Genomic DNA, 18399 nt, shown 5'->3' with positions numbered 1-18399 from the left:
TCTCAGCAGTGAGACTCTGACCAGTCAAAACTTTTAACATGTCCCTTTGCACTGTACTCAGTTATGGAATAAAACCTTGAAATTATTTTCACCTACTGTATGCAGTTGGAACCCATTTTATATTGGATGTTTATCTGTCAACACCGGGATTGCTGACATTCTGGTGTGCATCCTGATCTACTAGTAAGCTATATTAAACTTTTCACTGCTGTGCTGTTGGAAACACTGTGAACCAACAGTACTGTAGTCCAACTGGAGAGGAAAGACATCACTCTAGTATTGTGCAGGAAAAGATTTCATAAATGCACAGATGAATAATCCTGATTCATTTTGTAAGACATTTCAATTGCTGCATAGAAATTCCAGGAGTAATGAAAACATGAAGTGGTCTTGGCTCAGTCAGCAAGTTCTTCTAGTGAAACTGCATCATAGATATATTATTTGGAATACAATCTGTTCCGAAAGAACAACACTGCCCAATAGCTATAACCCTATGAAACCTGTAAAACAGCTTGAACCATGTAATCTGCGACATATGCCGCTGTATGTGTGTGGCTCTATGAGAATTAATTAAGTAAGAAGATGAAGCCAAATAACTCCCAAGGTAAACACAGAAGAAGCTTTACAGAAGTTATACAAACCCATGAATCTCAATATATCAGGAACACCTCACTCATGCCCTAGATTCGGTCAAGTATGAAAATAGATTTTAAGATTAAATTTAATTTTTTTTACAGTCATGCTAAAAGTAATGCTGAATATGTATACTTCTGCTTTCCTGACAATAATTCTGCTAACATTGCATGGCAATCACCAGCAATTACTGGTGTGATAAGGTACAGCAGCACTTAACTATAAGCTATGTATAATTTAGAGCAAGTAAGCAAATATTTGGGTGCTGTGCTTGCAAATTTGCACTTTTACATTTTCTTTCTATGAAATACTGTACTGTGCTCTACTTTTCAGAATTAAGTTTAACTTTAACAATGTTTAGGCCTTTTTAAATCAACATTTATTTAGGGGCAGCTTACTTACACTGAGGTGTGTAGATTATGTCATTTCAGTGTAGCTTTACACATACCGTACTGCAGCGGGCTTCAAACTGAGTTCTGCAGCGAATTTTGCTGCGATATACTGACTGGCTGAGCGGGATGGAGAAGCAGGTGGGAGCGCGGACAGGTAATGTATGAGCCCGGCAGCTGGTGAGTTAAGTGGGCAGAAGATACATTCACAAAGTGCAATGAAAATCTGCTGAAAGAATGCAGAGCCATAGGGAACAAAATCATACAGCATTGCAGCGGATTTTGCTGCAGAAGTCACGGATTTCACAGCACCTGTGAAGCTACCCTCAAACCGTTTGTTTTTTAACCTTTCATTAGTAAAGGGTCACTGTCATGTTAAATTTTTACATACTCTTCATAGTCCGATGTGGAGAGATGTAACTCATGTAATGAAAATGGTTTGCCAAGGCAACGTCCCATGCCCAGAAAGTTCAGTTGAAAAATTTATGAGAATAGGGATAGTAAACTGAACTTGCCAGGTATGAAACGGTTGTCTTGGTGAAGGAAAAACTAATGAGATGGTTACTCTTTAAAAGTACTTAAAGGTGTTTCACACAAAAAACAGGGTTCAGATATGTAAACTGCCGCTCCATTCAATAGTGTGGACCAGCCAGAAGTCATCTGTGAATATAAACAAGAGTCTTCTGACTGCAGACTAGAGAATTGAAACATGGTACTGTATATTAGAACCAGACACAAATTTTAATGTATACAATAAGAAATGCCTAAATACTGGCTTGTCAGTTTAGTAAATAGTTGTATTTTCCATGAAATAATTCTGGATAATATTTTCTCATAGCTATGTTTTTTTATTCTTACATATGAGAAGGGGGCATGCCCCTACATTGTCTAAAACTATCAAAGCCGACAGCTCTTAAATGTGTAGGAAACGTATCCCCAACTGGTATGGACAATATGGGTTGTGTCTTTCCTCTATCATTCTTACTTAACAATATATAGAGAAAGAAGTTGTTTACTAAACACAATTTTACTAGTTGCTCCAATGTAAGAGTTTTTCACAGAAAAATACAAAAGGGACATGTCTGGGTAGCATGTAACATTAAAACATGTTTTGACAAAACCTGTAAAAGGTAGACTACCTTAGGATGTATGTCAAGAGGAACATCTGAAGTACAAGAAATGGGTAGGAGAAGCTCTCCCGCAACGGCGGAGTCCACATTACTCTCGTGCTCTGGAAAATATTTAAAAAAAATTATTGTGATAAAGCTATTAGATTTTAGTATTTAAAGTAATCCCACCGAATCCCTGCCACAATTGTATGTAAACATTTTTTAATACTTTATTGTTGACCTTAGTCCACAAATAACCACAATCCCTGGGTCCTTAAACCCACTTAAATTGTACCTGTGTACATGAGGATTATCACTACATCTGGTCATCATATATCTTTTATATGACATCTTCTGCAGGTTTCTTTGTAATTTTTAAGTTCTCTAAGAGCTGGAGGGCAGAGCCTAATATATATATTGTATGCAAATAGAGAGGAGATCCTGCACTTTCCTGTCTTTGTTTACAGCCTATAAAGCAGCAGCACCATGATAAAGCTATAGTAAGCAGTCTAAAGTGTGTATGAAGCCCTGGGGTTAGATCTCTTGCTTAGATGTCTCTCTCTCTGGCTGTATACCCAGGCACTTGCCTTTCCATCTCCTTTCTCTGCTCACCCCTCCATAGACTTGCCTTATTTGGAACTTGATCCCTGAGCTAGCTACAGGAGGTACTGAGCTGATTTTTCAGAGTAGATAACTATTGATCCAAGCAAAGTCTGTTGAAACAACTGTGCCTGTTTAACCCCTTCAAGACCAAGGATGTAATTGTACGCCCTCGGTCGAGTTGGGGAGTTGAAAACGGGGCTGCGTGGTGACCCCGCTCTAAACCGTAGTGATCCCGGATGGTAATAATAGCCCGGGACCGCGGTCATTAGCGGACGCGGTCCAATCCCCGCACCCACTAATGAGCCATTTAAATGCAGCTGTCATAGCTGACAGCTGCCTCTAAATGGCTATTTGCCCCCATCATTGGTGGTGTAGTGGGTGAATCGCAGAGTGGCGATCTATTAAACTGACACGGCCGGTCGGAATGACGCTGATCCCGGCTCGGTATTCTGCTGATCTGGTCTGCACCAGACCAGACCAACAGAGTGCCGATCTAATGGATCGGTGCTCTATTATATACGCAGCATTGATCTCAATGGGAGATCAATACTGTGTATATAGAAGTCCCCCAGGGGACTTCTAATTACTATGTAAAAAAAAAAAACTCCCCTAATAAAAATTTAAATTACACTTCTCCCATTTTATAAATAAATAAACATATTTGGTATCGCCGCCTGTGTAATTGCCCGAACTATTAAATTATCCCATTCCTGGTCTTGCACGGTAAATGGCGTAAGCGTAAAAACCCTCCAAAGTGCAAAATTGCTAATTTTTGGTTGCATCAAATCCAGGAAAATTGTAATAAAAAGCGATCAAAAAGTCGGATATACGCAATCAAGATACCGATAGAAAGTACACATCATGGTGCAAAAAAAATAACACCTCACTCAGCCCCATAGACCAAAAGATTCAAGTGTTATAAGCATAGTCATAGGGCAATTTTAAGGAGCATTTAGACTTTTAAAAAGGCTTTAATTTTTTTAAAAGCCGTCAAATAAAAGTTATACAAGTTACATATCGTTGTAATTAAACTGACTTGAGTAACATATATAACATGTTGTAAACACAAGGACCCCCCTCCCCCATAAAAAAAAGTGTGTGTGTTTTTTTTTTCAATTTACTGCACAAATATTTTTTGCCTGGTTTTGCAGCATATTTTATGGAAAAATTAAGTCTGTCATTGCGAAGTACAATTAGTGTCGCAAAAAATAAGGGTTCGCGTGGGCCTGTAGGTGAAAAAAAGGAAGTGCTACAGCCTTTGAAACGCAAAGAGGAAAAATGGAAAGCGGGAAAACAAAAATTTGCATGGGCCTTAAGGGGTTAAAGGGGTTGGCCACTTTATAGTAAAATATTTCAGTGTACAGTATTAGTAACTTTACTAACTGTATATACTGACAGCAGCTCCCTGTGTACCTCATAAAGCTAAAATGACACTCTCCTCCTCTAGGCTGTGCTTCCCAGTTTTAATTCTGTCCATAAAATAGCGGACATGGAGGAGCATGTGACCATGACCCGCCCCATGTGTCCTTTATAGGCATATACAGGCTCAGTGGTGGATGAAGGGCAGGGCATAGGTCACATGCTCTTCCATGTTGGCCATCTTATGGACAGAATCATCACTAAGCAGGACAGCACAGCCTGGACGAGGGGAGTCTGATTTTAGCTTCATGAGGTACACAGGGAGCTGCTGTCGGTAAGTGCAGTGAGTAAACCTACTAATATTGTACACTAGACATTTTTACAATAAAGTGGCCAACCCCTTTAACAATCTTTCACATGCAATGTAGTTTGAAACACATGACCTTTTGTTTATTGTCATATTCATATATTGTTTTTGCAAATTGTATAGTAAGGATGTTTAAAGCAATGTCGATTTCTAATAAAATGCAGCATTTTATGTGCTATCTAGGGTAAATGGTTGAGGAATCTCTCAGCAGTAAAAAGCAGGGTACTGTTTAAGATAAAATCATTTTTGGGGGAACGTCACATCACTAAATGTTTTGAAATTGCTGGTGGCAGAGAGTGAGCTGTCGGGGATCTGGCAATGGCAGCGGAGTGGAACAGATAAGTATATGTCCCTAACAGCGCCTTCACGGTAGCATAGTAAAAATATTATTTTATCGCGGACAACCCCTTTCAATCCCATCAGTAATAATAAAAACAACATTTATACAAATCTAAATTTAAAAGCACATCTAATAGTATCAGTTATTTTGTTCAATTCTAAGCAACCTTACATAAACGCAGATTTTTCATTCCGCTGCGAGTATGTAAAGCCCCTTCCCACTTAACTTACCGCTGCCCAGCTAATACATTACCTGCCCGCGTTCATGCTTGTTTCTCGAGCTCCCGACTCCCAGAAATCCCGCTTAGCCAATAAGTGGCTGTGGCGGGGCAGTAAATTAATTGGCTGAGTGGGATGTCAGGGAGCCTGAGAAGCAAGCAGGAGCACAACCAGGTAATGTACTACCCGGTGAGTACAGTGCTTTACATACTTGCAGCGGAATGCTAAATCTGCTGCAAGTAAGTAAACCCATAGAAAATGACAGGACACAGCTTGAAATCCGCTGCAATCCAGTACATGTGAAAAAAAACCCTAAAAAAACTGAAAAAAATTTGTTGCAGTTTTTCAATCCAAAGCCTTAACAGGAATAGAAAATATAAAGGAAGGACTCACTTTTCCCCTTCCTACTGTATCCTTTCCTGACTGGCTGAACTAAAAAAAAATGCTTCACAAAAAAACCCACTGTGTGGGACACCAGCCTGAAAGTAACATACTTACTTCCCCATGGTTATAAAAGAAGCACAGAACAGTTATAAATCCACCAAGCCGACTTCCACTAAAAAACAGTAAAATGAAAAAAAATAAGGTTATTTTACAGTGATGCACATGATAAAAAAAATGTATAAAACATGCCTACAAATTAACTGCATTAGTCATAAAAGAGACATTCTGAGCCTAACATTTCATATCCCCCAAAAATGGCCCTATTTTGGTCTCTATGATGAATCTATCAGCAGTTTAGGGCATCCTTATAGAAGACACAGAGGCTCACGGTACCTTTAAGGAAACAGTGGTTTTGGTCTTAAGGGCAGAGAGAATTTCCATTTTTGCGTTTACACTTTTTCCTCCTCACCTTCTAAGGGGCCATAGTGCTTTGAATTTTATACCTAAAGGGCTGGTTGGGGCGTCATTTGCACCAGAATCTCTAGTTTTTAAAACTATCACATTTTTTATATTTTAAGAATATTTTTATAATTTTTTTCTGATAATGTGACAAAAAAACCTGCAATCAGCCAGTCCTCACCCTCTATGAAGCGAGCTCAGCTCCTGAGCTTGCTTCATACAGGCAAGGTTTATCAAGAAAATGTGTGCCTTGCCTCGTCAAGCACAGGCTTCCATTGCAAAATGTACTTCTGATGTCGGGAAGGGGTTAATACGTGCTGTTTTTATGAACTAATTGTTTTATCAATATGCAAATAAAGTCGTTTAGTGTACTGGGGATGGTACTTCATTCCTGTGGTCTTTTTCTGTAACAATATTCTATGTTTTAATGACATACAATTTATGGATTAGTCACATAGTACGGTTGAAAAAAAGACACGTCCATCAAGTTCAACCAAGGAGGGGATGGATGGAGGGAAGGAGGACAGATGATGGGTACATTCTATACATATGCATTCATGTTATTTTGGTCTACAAATTTGTCTAAGCCTGTTGTGAAGCCCTCCACTGTTTTTGCTGTGACCAGATCCTGTGGTAGACTGTCCCACAGATTCACAGTTCTCATTGTAAAGAAGGCTTGTCGCCTCCAGAGACTAAACTTTATTTTCTCCAGGTGGAGGCAATGCCCTCTTGCCCTTTGAGGGGGGTTTTATCTGGAACATCTTTTCCCCATATTTCTTGTAGGGGCCATTTATATATTTAAATTAATTAATCTGGTCTAGGAAGTAAGAGCACTGTTGGACCACTCCCCAATGGTAGTTGAGATTTTTACGGAGCAGGATGTTGGCATTGCTAATAGGTGGTTCAGATTCAACTCCCATTGGTTGGCACTGTTTGACAATAAGGAAAAAAAATATTAATTTGGGTTCAACAGATCTACATACGGTCTGGGATACCCTCAAAGCATACCTCAAAGGTATATTGAATAGGGAGATCAATCAATAAAAAAGCAATTTAAACAAGAAACCCAGTTGGTGGAAGCTCCGAGTTTAGCGGAAAGCCAGTACGCACAAAATAGCTCAAGCGTCTATAGATAATTTTAGAGAATATGAGGATCTTACACAGAAAACACAGGATAAAGTTTTTTTTTCGGGTCAAAGATTTGTGGAAGCAGGGAAGCCGGGAAAACTACTTGCTGAGGTCCTTAAGGCCCAACGAGAGAGTAATCATATAGCTGCTCTGTGAGATGGGGCGGGGATGACTATATACAAACAAAATAAGATTCGGGTGTCGGGCTCCATGAGTTTTTTTGTCAGCTATATGGATCAGAAGTAGATCCGTCGGATTCAGAGTATGATAATTTTTTTGTTTTTAATTCAGTTGCCAAGGGTAAATGAGAAACAGAGGTTGTTATCGGAAAGATCAGTTGACCTGAGAGATTTATGGGAAGCCCTTAATAGTTTCTCGGGGACCTCGGCTCCAGGTTTAGATGGCTTAGATGGCTCCCTTCGAAATTTATATGGAATTCGGGGATGTCTTATTGCCTGGTTTATTAATTGTACTAAATGAATCCTGTAGAAAGGGCATCCTTCCCGAGTTCATGCGTTTGGCCAATATTGTATTCATTCCTAAGAAAAATAAAGATCTCCTGGAACCAGAGGCCTACCGTCCAATCTCAATGCTTAATACGGATTGCAAGATTTATGCCAAAGTGTTGGCACGGAGATTGACGGAGGTCTTACAGAGTTTGGCGGGCTCTGAACAGGTGGGTTTCGTGCCTAGGAGATCAATTTTTGAAAATATCTCAAGAACATTTGCAAACATGCAGGTAGAGACTGAGGGGCCCTGTTCCATCCGGTCGCTGGACGCTTTGAAGGCCTTCGACAGGGTGGAGTGGGGATTCCTCTGGAGGGTTTGGAGGAATTTTGGGCAAGGACCTGAATTTATTTCTTTAGTAAAATTGCTTTATTCTTCCCCGAGAGAGCAGTTGCTAGTTAATGGTGTATCTACGTTAGGGTTTGAGTTAAAGAGGGGGACATTATCCCCACTCTTATTTCACTTGTACATGGAACCCCTAGCAGAATATATAAGAAGCGAGGGGAGTATTGAGGGTTTTGGCATAGGTAGAGATGGAAAACCTGATAGGATCCTACTCTATGCAAATGATGTTCTGTTATTCATCAGAAAAACCAGCTGAGAATCTAAGTTTATGTCAATCATAGATGAGTTTCTGGCTTTAAAGTCAATTGGGGGAAATCCTCTCTCCTCCCGAATATAGATGGTGGTGGAGACAGGATAGATCCCCAATTGCCGGTTAAGAATGTAAATAAAATAGAGTATTTAGGGATGCAGTGAAGCGCAGAAGTAAAAAAAATATCTAGAATTAAATCTCAGTCCACTGTTAATGAGAATTAAAAAGAAGGTTGATATCTGGCTTAAATTCCCCCTCTCTATGGTAGAGAGGATGGCGATCCTCAAAATGATAGTTCTGGCACAAGTTTTATACTATCTGACTGCGTCTCCAATATGGATCCCTGACGTCTGGTTTAAGAAGCTTACAACCATTTTGAACAGGTTGATATGGGGCCGCAAGAAAAAGAAGATGAAATATGAAGTCATGACTAAGGTAGAGGGTAAAGGAGGTCTGGGGATGCCAGACTTCCGGTTATATTTCTTGGCCAGGGCTGCTCAAGGGATGTCTTCCCCAGTCATTCAATATTTTTTGCATAGACACTATAAACAGGTGGATGATTTTTTTTGAGTTTTTGGAATCAGGTCAATGTAATGTTAAGAATCTAGAGCACTCTACATTTGTAGGGCTATATGAAAAATCATGGAAAGCTCTTATAAATATTTGTAAAATTAAAGGTAGCCTGGAATATACCCTTATTTTGGATAATAAGTATTTTGGGGGGTCTTTGTCTAATAAAGATTTGTTACAATTTTGGGTGAATAAAGGGATAACAAGGGTATCTGAAATATGTGAAGGGGTAAGGTTTTGACTTTGAGGCTGGGTTCACACTACGTATATTTCAGTCAGTATTGTGGTCCTCATATTGCAACCAAAACCAGGAGTGGATTAACCTCTTAACGACGCATGACGGGTATACCTGTCATGCGGCCGTTAAGAGTAAACAGAGAGGGCTCCCGGCGTGAGCCCTCTCTGCAGCGCGCGGTCCCCGGTTGCTAAGTGCAGCCAGGGACCACGTGTATTAGCTGACAGCTGCATTTGAATAGCAGCTGTGCCCCCTCTCCCTGGTGTCCAGTGGGGGATCTCCCCCCCGCGATGCGATCGCAGAGGGGAGATCCGTTCTAATGAGCCGGCCGGGGCTCAGCGTCGGAATGACGCTGATCCCGGCTCGGCAATCTATTCAGATGGTCTGCAGCAGACCATTATAATAGAGCACCGATCTGATGGATCATTGCTCTATTATATACACAGGATTGATCTCAATGGGAGATCAGTTCTGTGTATATAGAAGTCCCCCAGGGGGCTTCATATTACTGTAAGGGAAAGTTAAAAAAAGTGTTTTTATTAATAAAAAATCCCCTCCACTAATAAAAGTCTGAATCACCCCCCTTTTCCCATTTTACAAATAAAAATAAATAAATAAAAATGTTTTTTATCACCGCATGCGTAATTGCCCGAACTATTAATTAATCACATTCCTGATCTCGCACGGTAAACGGTGTAAGCGCCAAAAAATCCTAAAGTGCAAAATTGCGCATTTTTGGTCGCATCAAATCCAGAAAAAATTTAATATAAAAGCGATCAAAAAGTCGCATATGCGCAATCAAGGTACCGATAAAAAGAACACATCATGGCGCAAAAAATGACACCTGACACAGCCCCATAGACCAAAGGATAAAAGCGCTATAAGCCTGGGAATAGAGAGATTTTAAGGAACGTATATTTGTTAACAATGGTTTTAATTTTTTACAGGCCATCAGATACAATAAAAGTTATACATGTTACATATCGTTTTAATCGTAATGACTTGAGGAACATATATAACAACTAAGTTTTTCCATAGGACACACGGCGTAAAAATGAAGCCCCCCGAAAGAAAAATAATTGCGTTTTTTTTTTCAATTTCACTGCGCATATAATTTTTTTTCTGGTTTCGCAGCATATTTTATGGAAAAATTCAGCCTGCCATTGCGAAGTACAATTAGTGACGCAAAAAAAAAGGGCTCATGTGGGTCTATAGGTGTAAAATGCAAGTGCTATGGCCTTTTAAGCACATGGAGGAAAAAACGAAAACGCAAAAATGAAAGTTAGCACGGTCCTTAAAAGGTTAAAAACACAGAAAGGATCTGTTCACACAATGTTGAAATTGAGTGGATGGCCGCCATATAACAGTAAATAACTGCCTTTATTGCAATAGAACGTCCGTTGTTTTAAAATAACAGCAAATATTTGCCATTAAATGGCGGCCATCCACTCAATTTAAACATTGTGTGAACAGAGCCTTTCTTTTTAATCCACTCCTGGTTTTGGTTGCAATATGAGGACCACAATACTGACTGAAATATACGTAGTGTGAACCCAGCCTTAAGGAGTTTCAGGGAAGATATAATTTATTAGAAGTTCCCAGATTTTTTATATACAAACGAAGTATGCCACACATAATATACGAAACACTGAATGGAAAAATGACATAAATCACATGAGATAATGGATTTGATTTATCACAGGGTGGAAAGTAAAAATAGAGGGATCCTACCTAAACTATATAGATTGTTTCTGAAGGAGAGAGATATTCCAGAGCTACAGAAGGTGAGGGGAAGGTGGGAAGCTGCACTTGGGGATATACATGATACTGTATGGGGGACCATATTGAAGAATTTAAAGAACTGTTCGAACAGCCCCTCCCATAGACTAATGCATTTTAAAATATTTTACTGGCTTTATATAACAACTAAGATGTCGCTAGTATATAATAATGAAAATGCGAAGTGTAAGAAATTCCAGGAAGAGGGAGTGGATATGTTTAATTTATTATGGAGATGCCCTGAAATTATTAAGATATGGGACAGGGCTTTGGAATACATTGACCAGACACTGCAAACTAAAATAAGATCCAGTTTAAAAATTGTGGAATGTATATTGAGAGGTTTGGTGGATGATGGAGCAATTAATACGTTAATCAATAAGGTATTGGGGTGTGTTAGGGTTCTAATTGTTAAGAAATAGATCGATGATAAGCCCCCTGCTCTTGAAGAGTGGATATGCCTAACTTTTAAGGTTAAAGAATATGAAAGATTGGTGGCAACTAAGACACTTAAAGCAGCAAAGTGCTGGAATAAGAGCTGCGGTAAATGGACTTAATTTGAATCTGTTAATTTTTCTTTAAGAATTTTTTTTTTTTTTTTGGGGGGGGGGGGGGGGGGGGGGGGGGGTTTCCCGCCGCACATCGTCTCAAGAGGGTGGGAGAGGCGGGATGGGCAGGGGGTTGGACATTTGTCAATCTGTATTGTCATGTCGGAAAAAATAAAGATAATTTAAAGTTAAAAAATAAATAAATAAATCATATGTCCCCTTAAACGTCTCTTCTCCAGACTAAACAGATTTAATTATTTTAATTTCTCCTCATAATTAAGATGCTCCATTCCCCTTATTATTATTTTAGTTGCCCGTCTTTTTATCTTTTATCAGCCGAATTGGGATAATTGGTACCCTTGAGGCTATGTTCACATTACGTATATTTGAGGCTGTATAGCAACCAAAACAAGGAGTGGATTGAAAACACAGAAAGGCTCTGTTCACATAATGTTGTAATTGAGTGGATGGCCGTCATTTAATGGCAAATATGTGCTGTTATTTTAAAACAACGGCTGTTGTATTAAAATAATGGAAGTTATTTACCGTTGTATGGCGGCCATCCACTCAATTACAACATTATGTAGATATAGCCTTTCTGTGTTTTCAATCCACTCCTGGTTTTGTTTGCTATGAGGACCTGACATGAGGACCAAATACAGCCTCAAATATACATAGTGTGAACCCAGCCTTAAAGTGTAACTGTAATTTAAATGTAATTTTTCAGAAATTAATAAATATCAATAGTACAAGTGATTTTAAGAAACTCTGTAATAACTTTTATTAAGCAAAATAGTTTCCTTTTGTACTCAAACGACTCCGTACCCACAATCTGACCCCCCCCCCCCAAACCACTTGTACCTTCAGATAGCTGTTTTTAATTCAAGATCTGTTCTGGGGTCTGTTCGGCAGGGGATGCAGTTTTTGTCATAAAAACAACTTTTAATCTGGCAGCGCTGTGTCTAACGGCCGGGGCTTACATTTGCATATGCATTAGGCTGACACAACCTCTCTGTCCTTCCTCCCCACCCTTCCCATCATTAGGAATACTCCAGGAAGAATGCTTCATATTCCCCACCTGTGGCAGCCTGGCACATGGGCTGGATCGTTAATACACCTGTGCAAAGCTCAAACAGCAGTAAATGTTCCTGGATCATTCCTAATAATGAGGAGGGTGGTGAGGAAGGACGGAGAGGTGGAGCCAGTCTAATACATATACAAATGTAAGCCCCGGCCGCTAGACACAGCGCTGTAGGATTAAAAGTTGTTTTTAGGAGAATAACTGCATCCCCTGCCGATCGGACCCCAGTACAGATCTTGGATTAAAAGCAGCTATCCGAAGGTACGAGTGGTTTGGGGGGGACAGATTGTGGGTACAGAGTCACTTTAAGAAGATTTTTTTGGGGGCTATTATGGTCCATGGAGGATTGAGGGGACAAAGGGGGGGTGAGTGAGCACGGAGAGGAGAAAAGTCATCCTAAAAACCTATCTTTTATTTTATATTTCAATATAAACACTGACCTTTCTGACATGTAAATCTAGTGTTATGTGCCCAGACAGTCTCCAAACAGCAGAGCTGCTTGTCTCTTCCTGCTCACTTATCCCCCTCTCCCCTCCATAGGGATATAATGGAATTAGCAAATCCATCTTCACTTTGCTTCTCTGTAATGAAGACAGCTTTGCCTGATAATGAGCGGATAAGGGGGGCTGCAAAACAGCTTTTTAAGTACAGAAAGAGGCTATTTTTGCGTAATAAAACCTATTACAGAGTTTCTTAAAATAGTTTGTAAAAAAAAAAAAAAAGCTACACTTTCAACTTTATTCACATCTGCATTGGATGCTCCATTCAGGGCAGAATTGATTAAAAATTACAGGACGAAAAAAACGCTGCATGCAGGAAATCTTTGTCCCATTAGAATCCTCTAAAATGACAAATATGAGCAGAAAACCTGTGTCTCCCTCTTTGTGTTCACTGTGCAGTGGTCTGGCTCTATTTGCCAGTGCTGAAGAGAATTTATGACATGACAGAGCCTCTAGCACAGATGTGAACTTGGCCTAACCTTTACTCTATGAGACTGCACAACTACGGTGATACTAAATATGTAGTTTTTTTATTTTAACATTTGATTACTTGTGTACACTAAAAGCATGGTTTATAAAAAATGGTCATTTTTGTTTTAGGGGTCCTTTACTACTTATTTTTGGGTCCACAAAGTCATAGCCTTGTTCTTCGAAGGAGGAGTTGTGGGTATTACATAACTAGGGTACATGTTTTTTTTTTAAAGACATTTTTGGGGAGATAAAGATGATGGAATAAAAATACATAATGTGCAGCATCTTTTACAAACTGCAGTAGAAACAATGTGGCATACGTGTAGTTCATGGAATGACTTGTTTAGTGCAATGTATAGAATTAATTAGTGACGTAAAAAAATGCTCTTCAGTGCTCATCTGAATGCCATCAAAAGGCCTGGGCCAAGCACTGTACCTGCCACAATAAAACAATAAATCAATCATAACATTAAAAATCTAATCAATATTGGAAAATACTAATGTATTTAATTACTAAAACAAAACTTAAAAAAATATATATTTTTTTTCATTGATGTAAGAGAATCTAATAACTTACTAATCAGTCAGTATCAGTAATATGTTATTGTTAAAAAAAAAAAAGATTAACCCCTTCAAAACAAAGCCTATTTGGGCCTTAATTACCAGGCTAATTTTTCAAAATCTGACCTGTCTCACTTTATGAGCTTATAGCTCAGTAATGCTATAACATATGCTAGCGATTCGGAGATTGTTTTTTCGTAGCATATGGTACTTTATGTTAGTGGCAAAATTTGGCCACTGTCTTTTGTGTTTTTGTGGAAAACATTAAAATATCACGAAAAATTTGAACTTTACAAACTTTTAAATTCTTTGCTTCTAAAAACAGAAAGTCTTATCACACAAATTAGTTACTAAGTCACATTTTCAATATGTCTTCTTTATTGTGGCTTCATTTCATAAACAAATTTTACTTTTTTAGGGTGTTACAGGGCTTAGAAATGTATCAGCAAATTGTAAAATTTTCATGAAATTTCCAAAATTGATTTATTTAGGGACCAGTTCTTTTTTTAAGTGGATTTAGGAGGCTTGTATACTGGTAACCCCCATAAGTGGCCCCATTTTAGAAACTACATACCCTAAAGAATTAATCTAGGGGAATAGTGAGCCTTTTGACCCTACAGGTGCTTGAGGAAAATATTCACAATTAGGCTAGGTTCACACTATGTAACTGTGCGGCTGTATTTTTTATGCGGCTGTAAATGTGCGGATGAAACTACGGCCGTGGGAAAAAATAGACATGCGGCTCAAAACATACGGTCATTTACTTGGAAATCTGGTTCAACTAAAAATAACAAATAAAATCTTAAGAAAGTGATGCAAACACCGGATGCATCTGGGAAAGCAGGGAACACAGTTTACATGAATTGCTATTACCGGGGTTTGCGATCCTCTGCACTAATGCATCCTCTGCACGAATCCATCATTTTGCAATTAAATATACTGTTAAAATAAATAGATATATAAATAAATGTATATTTATATATATTTTTTTTTTTTGACAGTATATTTAATAGCAAAATGATGGATTCGTTAGAATTAAATTATTGAACAACGAAACTGAATTTATTTAATCGAATATGTGTTTTATTAATAAAATATTAATTAGTACAGGAAGCTCCAGTAAGCCGTTAGTTCATATTGCCGGCAATAGAGCATTCTGTACTAATCATCACTTTACTTTAATGAAAACATCAAATGTTTCTTCTAATTATGTTATCACAATAGCATTATTAGAAGAAACATTTAGAATTATATGTGCGCTCAGCTGATTGGCTCAGCGCACATATAATGAGCCGGTCCGCAGTACAGTGACTTCATTGTGCTGCGGACCAGCGAAGAGACAACATCGGGGTGAGTATAGAGCTCTCCCCACCCCCTCCCCAGCACTGCACCCCTCCCAGCAAGGAAGAGGGGGGTCAGTTAACCCCTTCCTTGCTGGGATGGGTGCAGTCTGACATCAGTCTGGCCCCCAAGGGGTTAAGGGGGATGCAAAACATCCTCCCTTAACCCCTTGGGGGCCAGACTGTAAGCAGCGATCTGTAAAGATGCTGCATACTGTAAGGTGCACAACACCGCTCACAATGATGGGTGTTGTGCTCCTGTTTGTGTGTTTTTTGTGTGCTTCTCCCTTTTTGTTTTTCAGATATCGGTATCCTGGGGATTACGTCGGATTCCGTGGACTACGTCGATGACCAGCGTTTTTTTTTATTTTATTTTTTTAATAAAATGGTCAATGAGGGGTGTGGGGGTGTTTTTATTTGAATAAAAAATTTTTTTAACTTGTGTCTTGTCTTTATTTCTTTACTTTATAGACTTAGTAGTGGAAGCCGTCTAATAGACGGAATCCATTACTAAGTTGGGGCCTAGTGTTAGCCGGTATAAAATGGCTAACACTAACCCCCTATTATTACCCCAGTACCCAATGCCACCAAGGGTACTGGGAAGAGCCGGGTGCCAGTGGTCCCGGAGCGTCAAAATTGGCGCTCCTGGACCGGGCGGCAGCAGGCTGGTAAGATTTAGGCTGGGGAGGGCCTAAACCAATGGCTCTTCCCACCCTGGTGTTACCAGGCTGCTGTCGTTTGGTTTTTAACCCGGCTGGTTATAAAAATAGGGGGGGACCCTATGCGTTTGTTTTAATTATTTATTTATTTATTTAAAAAAAAACACGCATAGGGTCCCCCCCTATTTTTATAACCAGCCGGGTTAAAAACCAAACGACAGCAGCCTGGTAACACCAGGGTGGGAAGAGCCTAAATCTTACCAGCCTGCTGCCGCCCGGTCCAGGAGCGCCAATTTTGACGCTCCGGGACCACTGGCACCCGGCTCTTCCCAGTACCCCTGGTGGCATTGGGTACTGGGGTAATAATAGGGGGTTAGTGTTAGCCATTTTATACCGGCTAACACTAGGCCCCAACTTAGTAATGGATTCCGTCTATTAGACGGCTTCCACTACTAAGTCTATAAAGTAAAGAAATAAAGACAAGACACAAGTTAAAAAATTTTTTTATTCAAATAAAAACACCCCCACACCCCTCATTGACCATTTTATAAAAAAAAAACATTAAAAAAATGCTGGTCATCGACGTAGTCCACGGAATCCGACGTAATCCCCAGGATACCGATATCTGAAAAACAAAAAGGGAGAAACACACAAAAAACACACAAACAGGAGCACAACACCCATCATTGTGAGCGGTGTTGTGCACCTTACAGTATGCAGCATCTTTACAGATCGCTGCTTACAGTCTGGCCCCCAAGGGGTTAAGGGAGGATGTATTGCATCCCCCTTGGGGGCCAGACTGATGTCAGACTGCACCCCTCCCAGCAAGAAAGGGGTTAACTGACCCCCCCCCTTCCTTGCTGGGAGGGGTGCAGTGCTGGGGAGGGGGTGGGGAGAGCTCTATACTCACCCCGATGTGTCCTCTTCGCTGGTCCGCAGCACAATGAAGTGACTGTACTGCGGACCGGCTCATTATATGTGCGCTGAGCCGATCAGCCAATCAGCTGAGCGCACATATAATTCTAAATGTTTCTTCTAATAATGCTATTGTGATAACATAATTAGAAGAAACATTTGATGTTTTCATTAAAGTAAAGTGATGATTAGTACAGAAAGCTCTATTGCCGGCATATGAATGAACGGCTTATGGAGCTTCCTGTACTAATTAATATTTAATTAATAAAACACATTTTCGATTAAATAAATTCAGTTTCGTTGTTCAATAATTTAATTCTAACGAATCCATCATTGTGCAATTAAATATACTGTCAAAAAATAAATATATATATAAATATACATTTATTTATATATCTATTTATTTTAACAGTATATTTAATTGCAAAATGATGGATTCGTTAGAATTAAATTATTGACCAACGAAAGGGACTTTATTACAAAGAAAATGTGTTTTATTAATTTAATATATGAACTATTAGAGGCATCGGCATTCGGCATGATTGCCGGCTATTTTTGAAGTACTCCGTACGGACCGCCTGTCAATCCTCGGCCGCATGTCCAGCCGCAAACAATGGTCTTGTTCATTTTTTACGGGTCCGTTTACGATCGGGCCGTAGATTCATACATAGTGTGCACTGTGCAGCCGTATATCCTATACTTTCCAGCGTACGCATGAACCACCAAAAATACCGCCGCACAATTACAGCCGCACAGTTACATAGTCTGAACCTGGCCTTAGGCTGTAAAAAAAATTGAAAATAGAAATTTTCCAATAATATATTTGTTTAAATTAAATTCTCATTTTCACAAGCAACATGAGAAAAAACGCACGCAAAAATTTGTAATGCAGGTTCTTCTGAGTACAACGGTACCCCATATGTGGGCTTAAACCACTGTATGGGCACACAGCGGGGCTCAGAAGGGAAGGAGCGCCAATTACCGTTTTCAGTGCAGGTTTTTCTGAAGAAGTTTCCGAGTGCCAGGTGCGTTTACAGTGTCCCTGTAGTGTCAGCAGAATAGAACCCCCAAAAAGTCATCCCATTTTGGAAAGTACACCACTCAAAGAATTCACCTTGGGATGTGGTGAGCATTTTGACTCCACAAGCATTAAAGGAAATTATTCTAAATTAGACAGTAAGAATGAAAAAATTGAATTTTTCCAATAATATGTTTGTTTAGTTTGAAATTTCTCAAATTTTACTAGGAACAGGGGAGAAGACGAACCCCAAAATTTGTAACGCAGGTTCTCCTGAGTACAACGGTACTCGATATGTGGGCATAAAACCATTTAATGGGCACACAGCAGGGCTCAGAAGGGAAGGTGTGTCATTTTGCTGGAGCGAAACCACAGCTAGTATCTGTTATTAGAATAGCAAAGTTGCTAAAAATAAATAAATAAATAATGAGATTACAGGTAATCTGGAGGTGTTTACGGGCAATCTAGCGTTTTTTACTGGCAATCTGGGGTAGTTACGGGCAATCTGGGGTAGTGACGGGCAATCTGGGGTGGTGACGGGCAATCTGGGGTGGTGACAGCCAGTCTGTGGCAATCTGGGGTGATTACAGGCAATCTGGGGTGGTGATGGACAATTGAGGGGGTTATGGGC

At 39.6% G+C, this 18399-nt stretch overlaps 1 protein-coding gene across 2 annotated transcripts in view; it reads right to left on the bottom strand.

Moving 5' to 3' along the window:
* DPY19L1 (dpy-19 like C-mannosyltransferase 1) overlaps positions 1-18399 on the bottom strand; it is a 147705-nt gene that overhangs the window by 75462 nt on the left and 53844 nt on the right. For both annotated transcript variants that reach the window (XM_069960354.1, XM_069960353.1), the window contains exons 8-9: positions 5517-5574; positions 2162-2253 (exon numbers count right to left, since the gene is read on the bottom strand). In XM_069960354.1, coding sequence (XP_069816455.1) covers positions 2162-2253; positions 5517-5574 — 150 coding nt within the window. The remainder of the gene's footprint in view (positions 1-2161; positions 2254-5516; positions 5575-18399) is intronic.

The sequence above is a fragment of the Dendropsophus ebraccatus genome, chromosome 2 (genome assembly GCF_027789765.1).
Source record: "Dendropsophus ebraccatus isolate aDenEbr1 chromosome 2, aDenEbr1.pat, whole genome shotgun sequence".
Taxonomy (NCBI): domain Eukaryota; kingdom Metazoa; phylum Chordata; class Amphibia; order Anura; family Hylidae; genus Dendropsophus; species Dendropsophus ebraccatus.
This window is presented reverse-complemented; position numbering and strand designations above follow the sequence as displayed.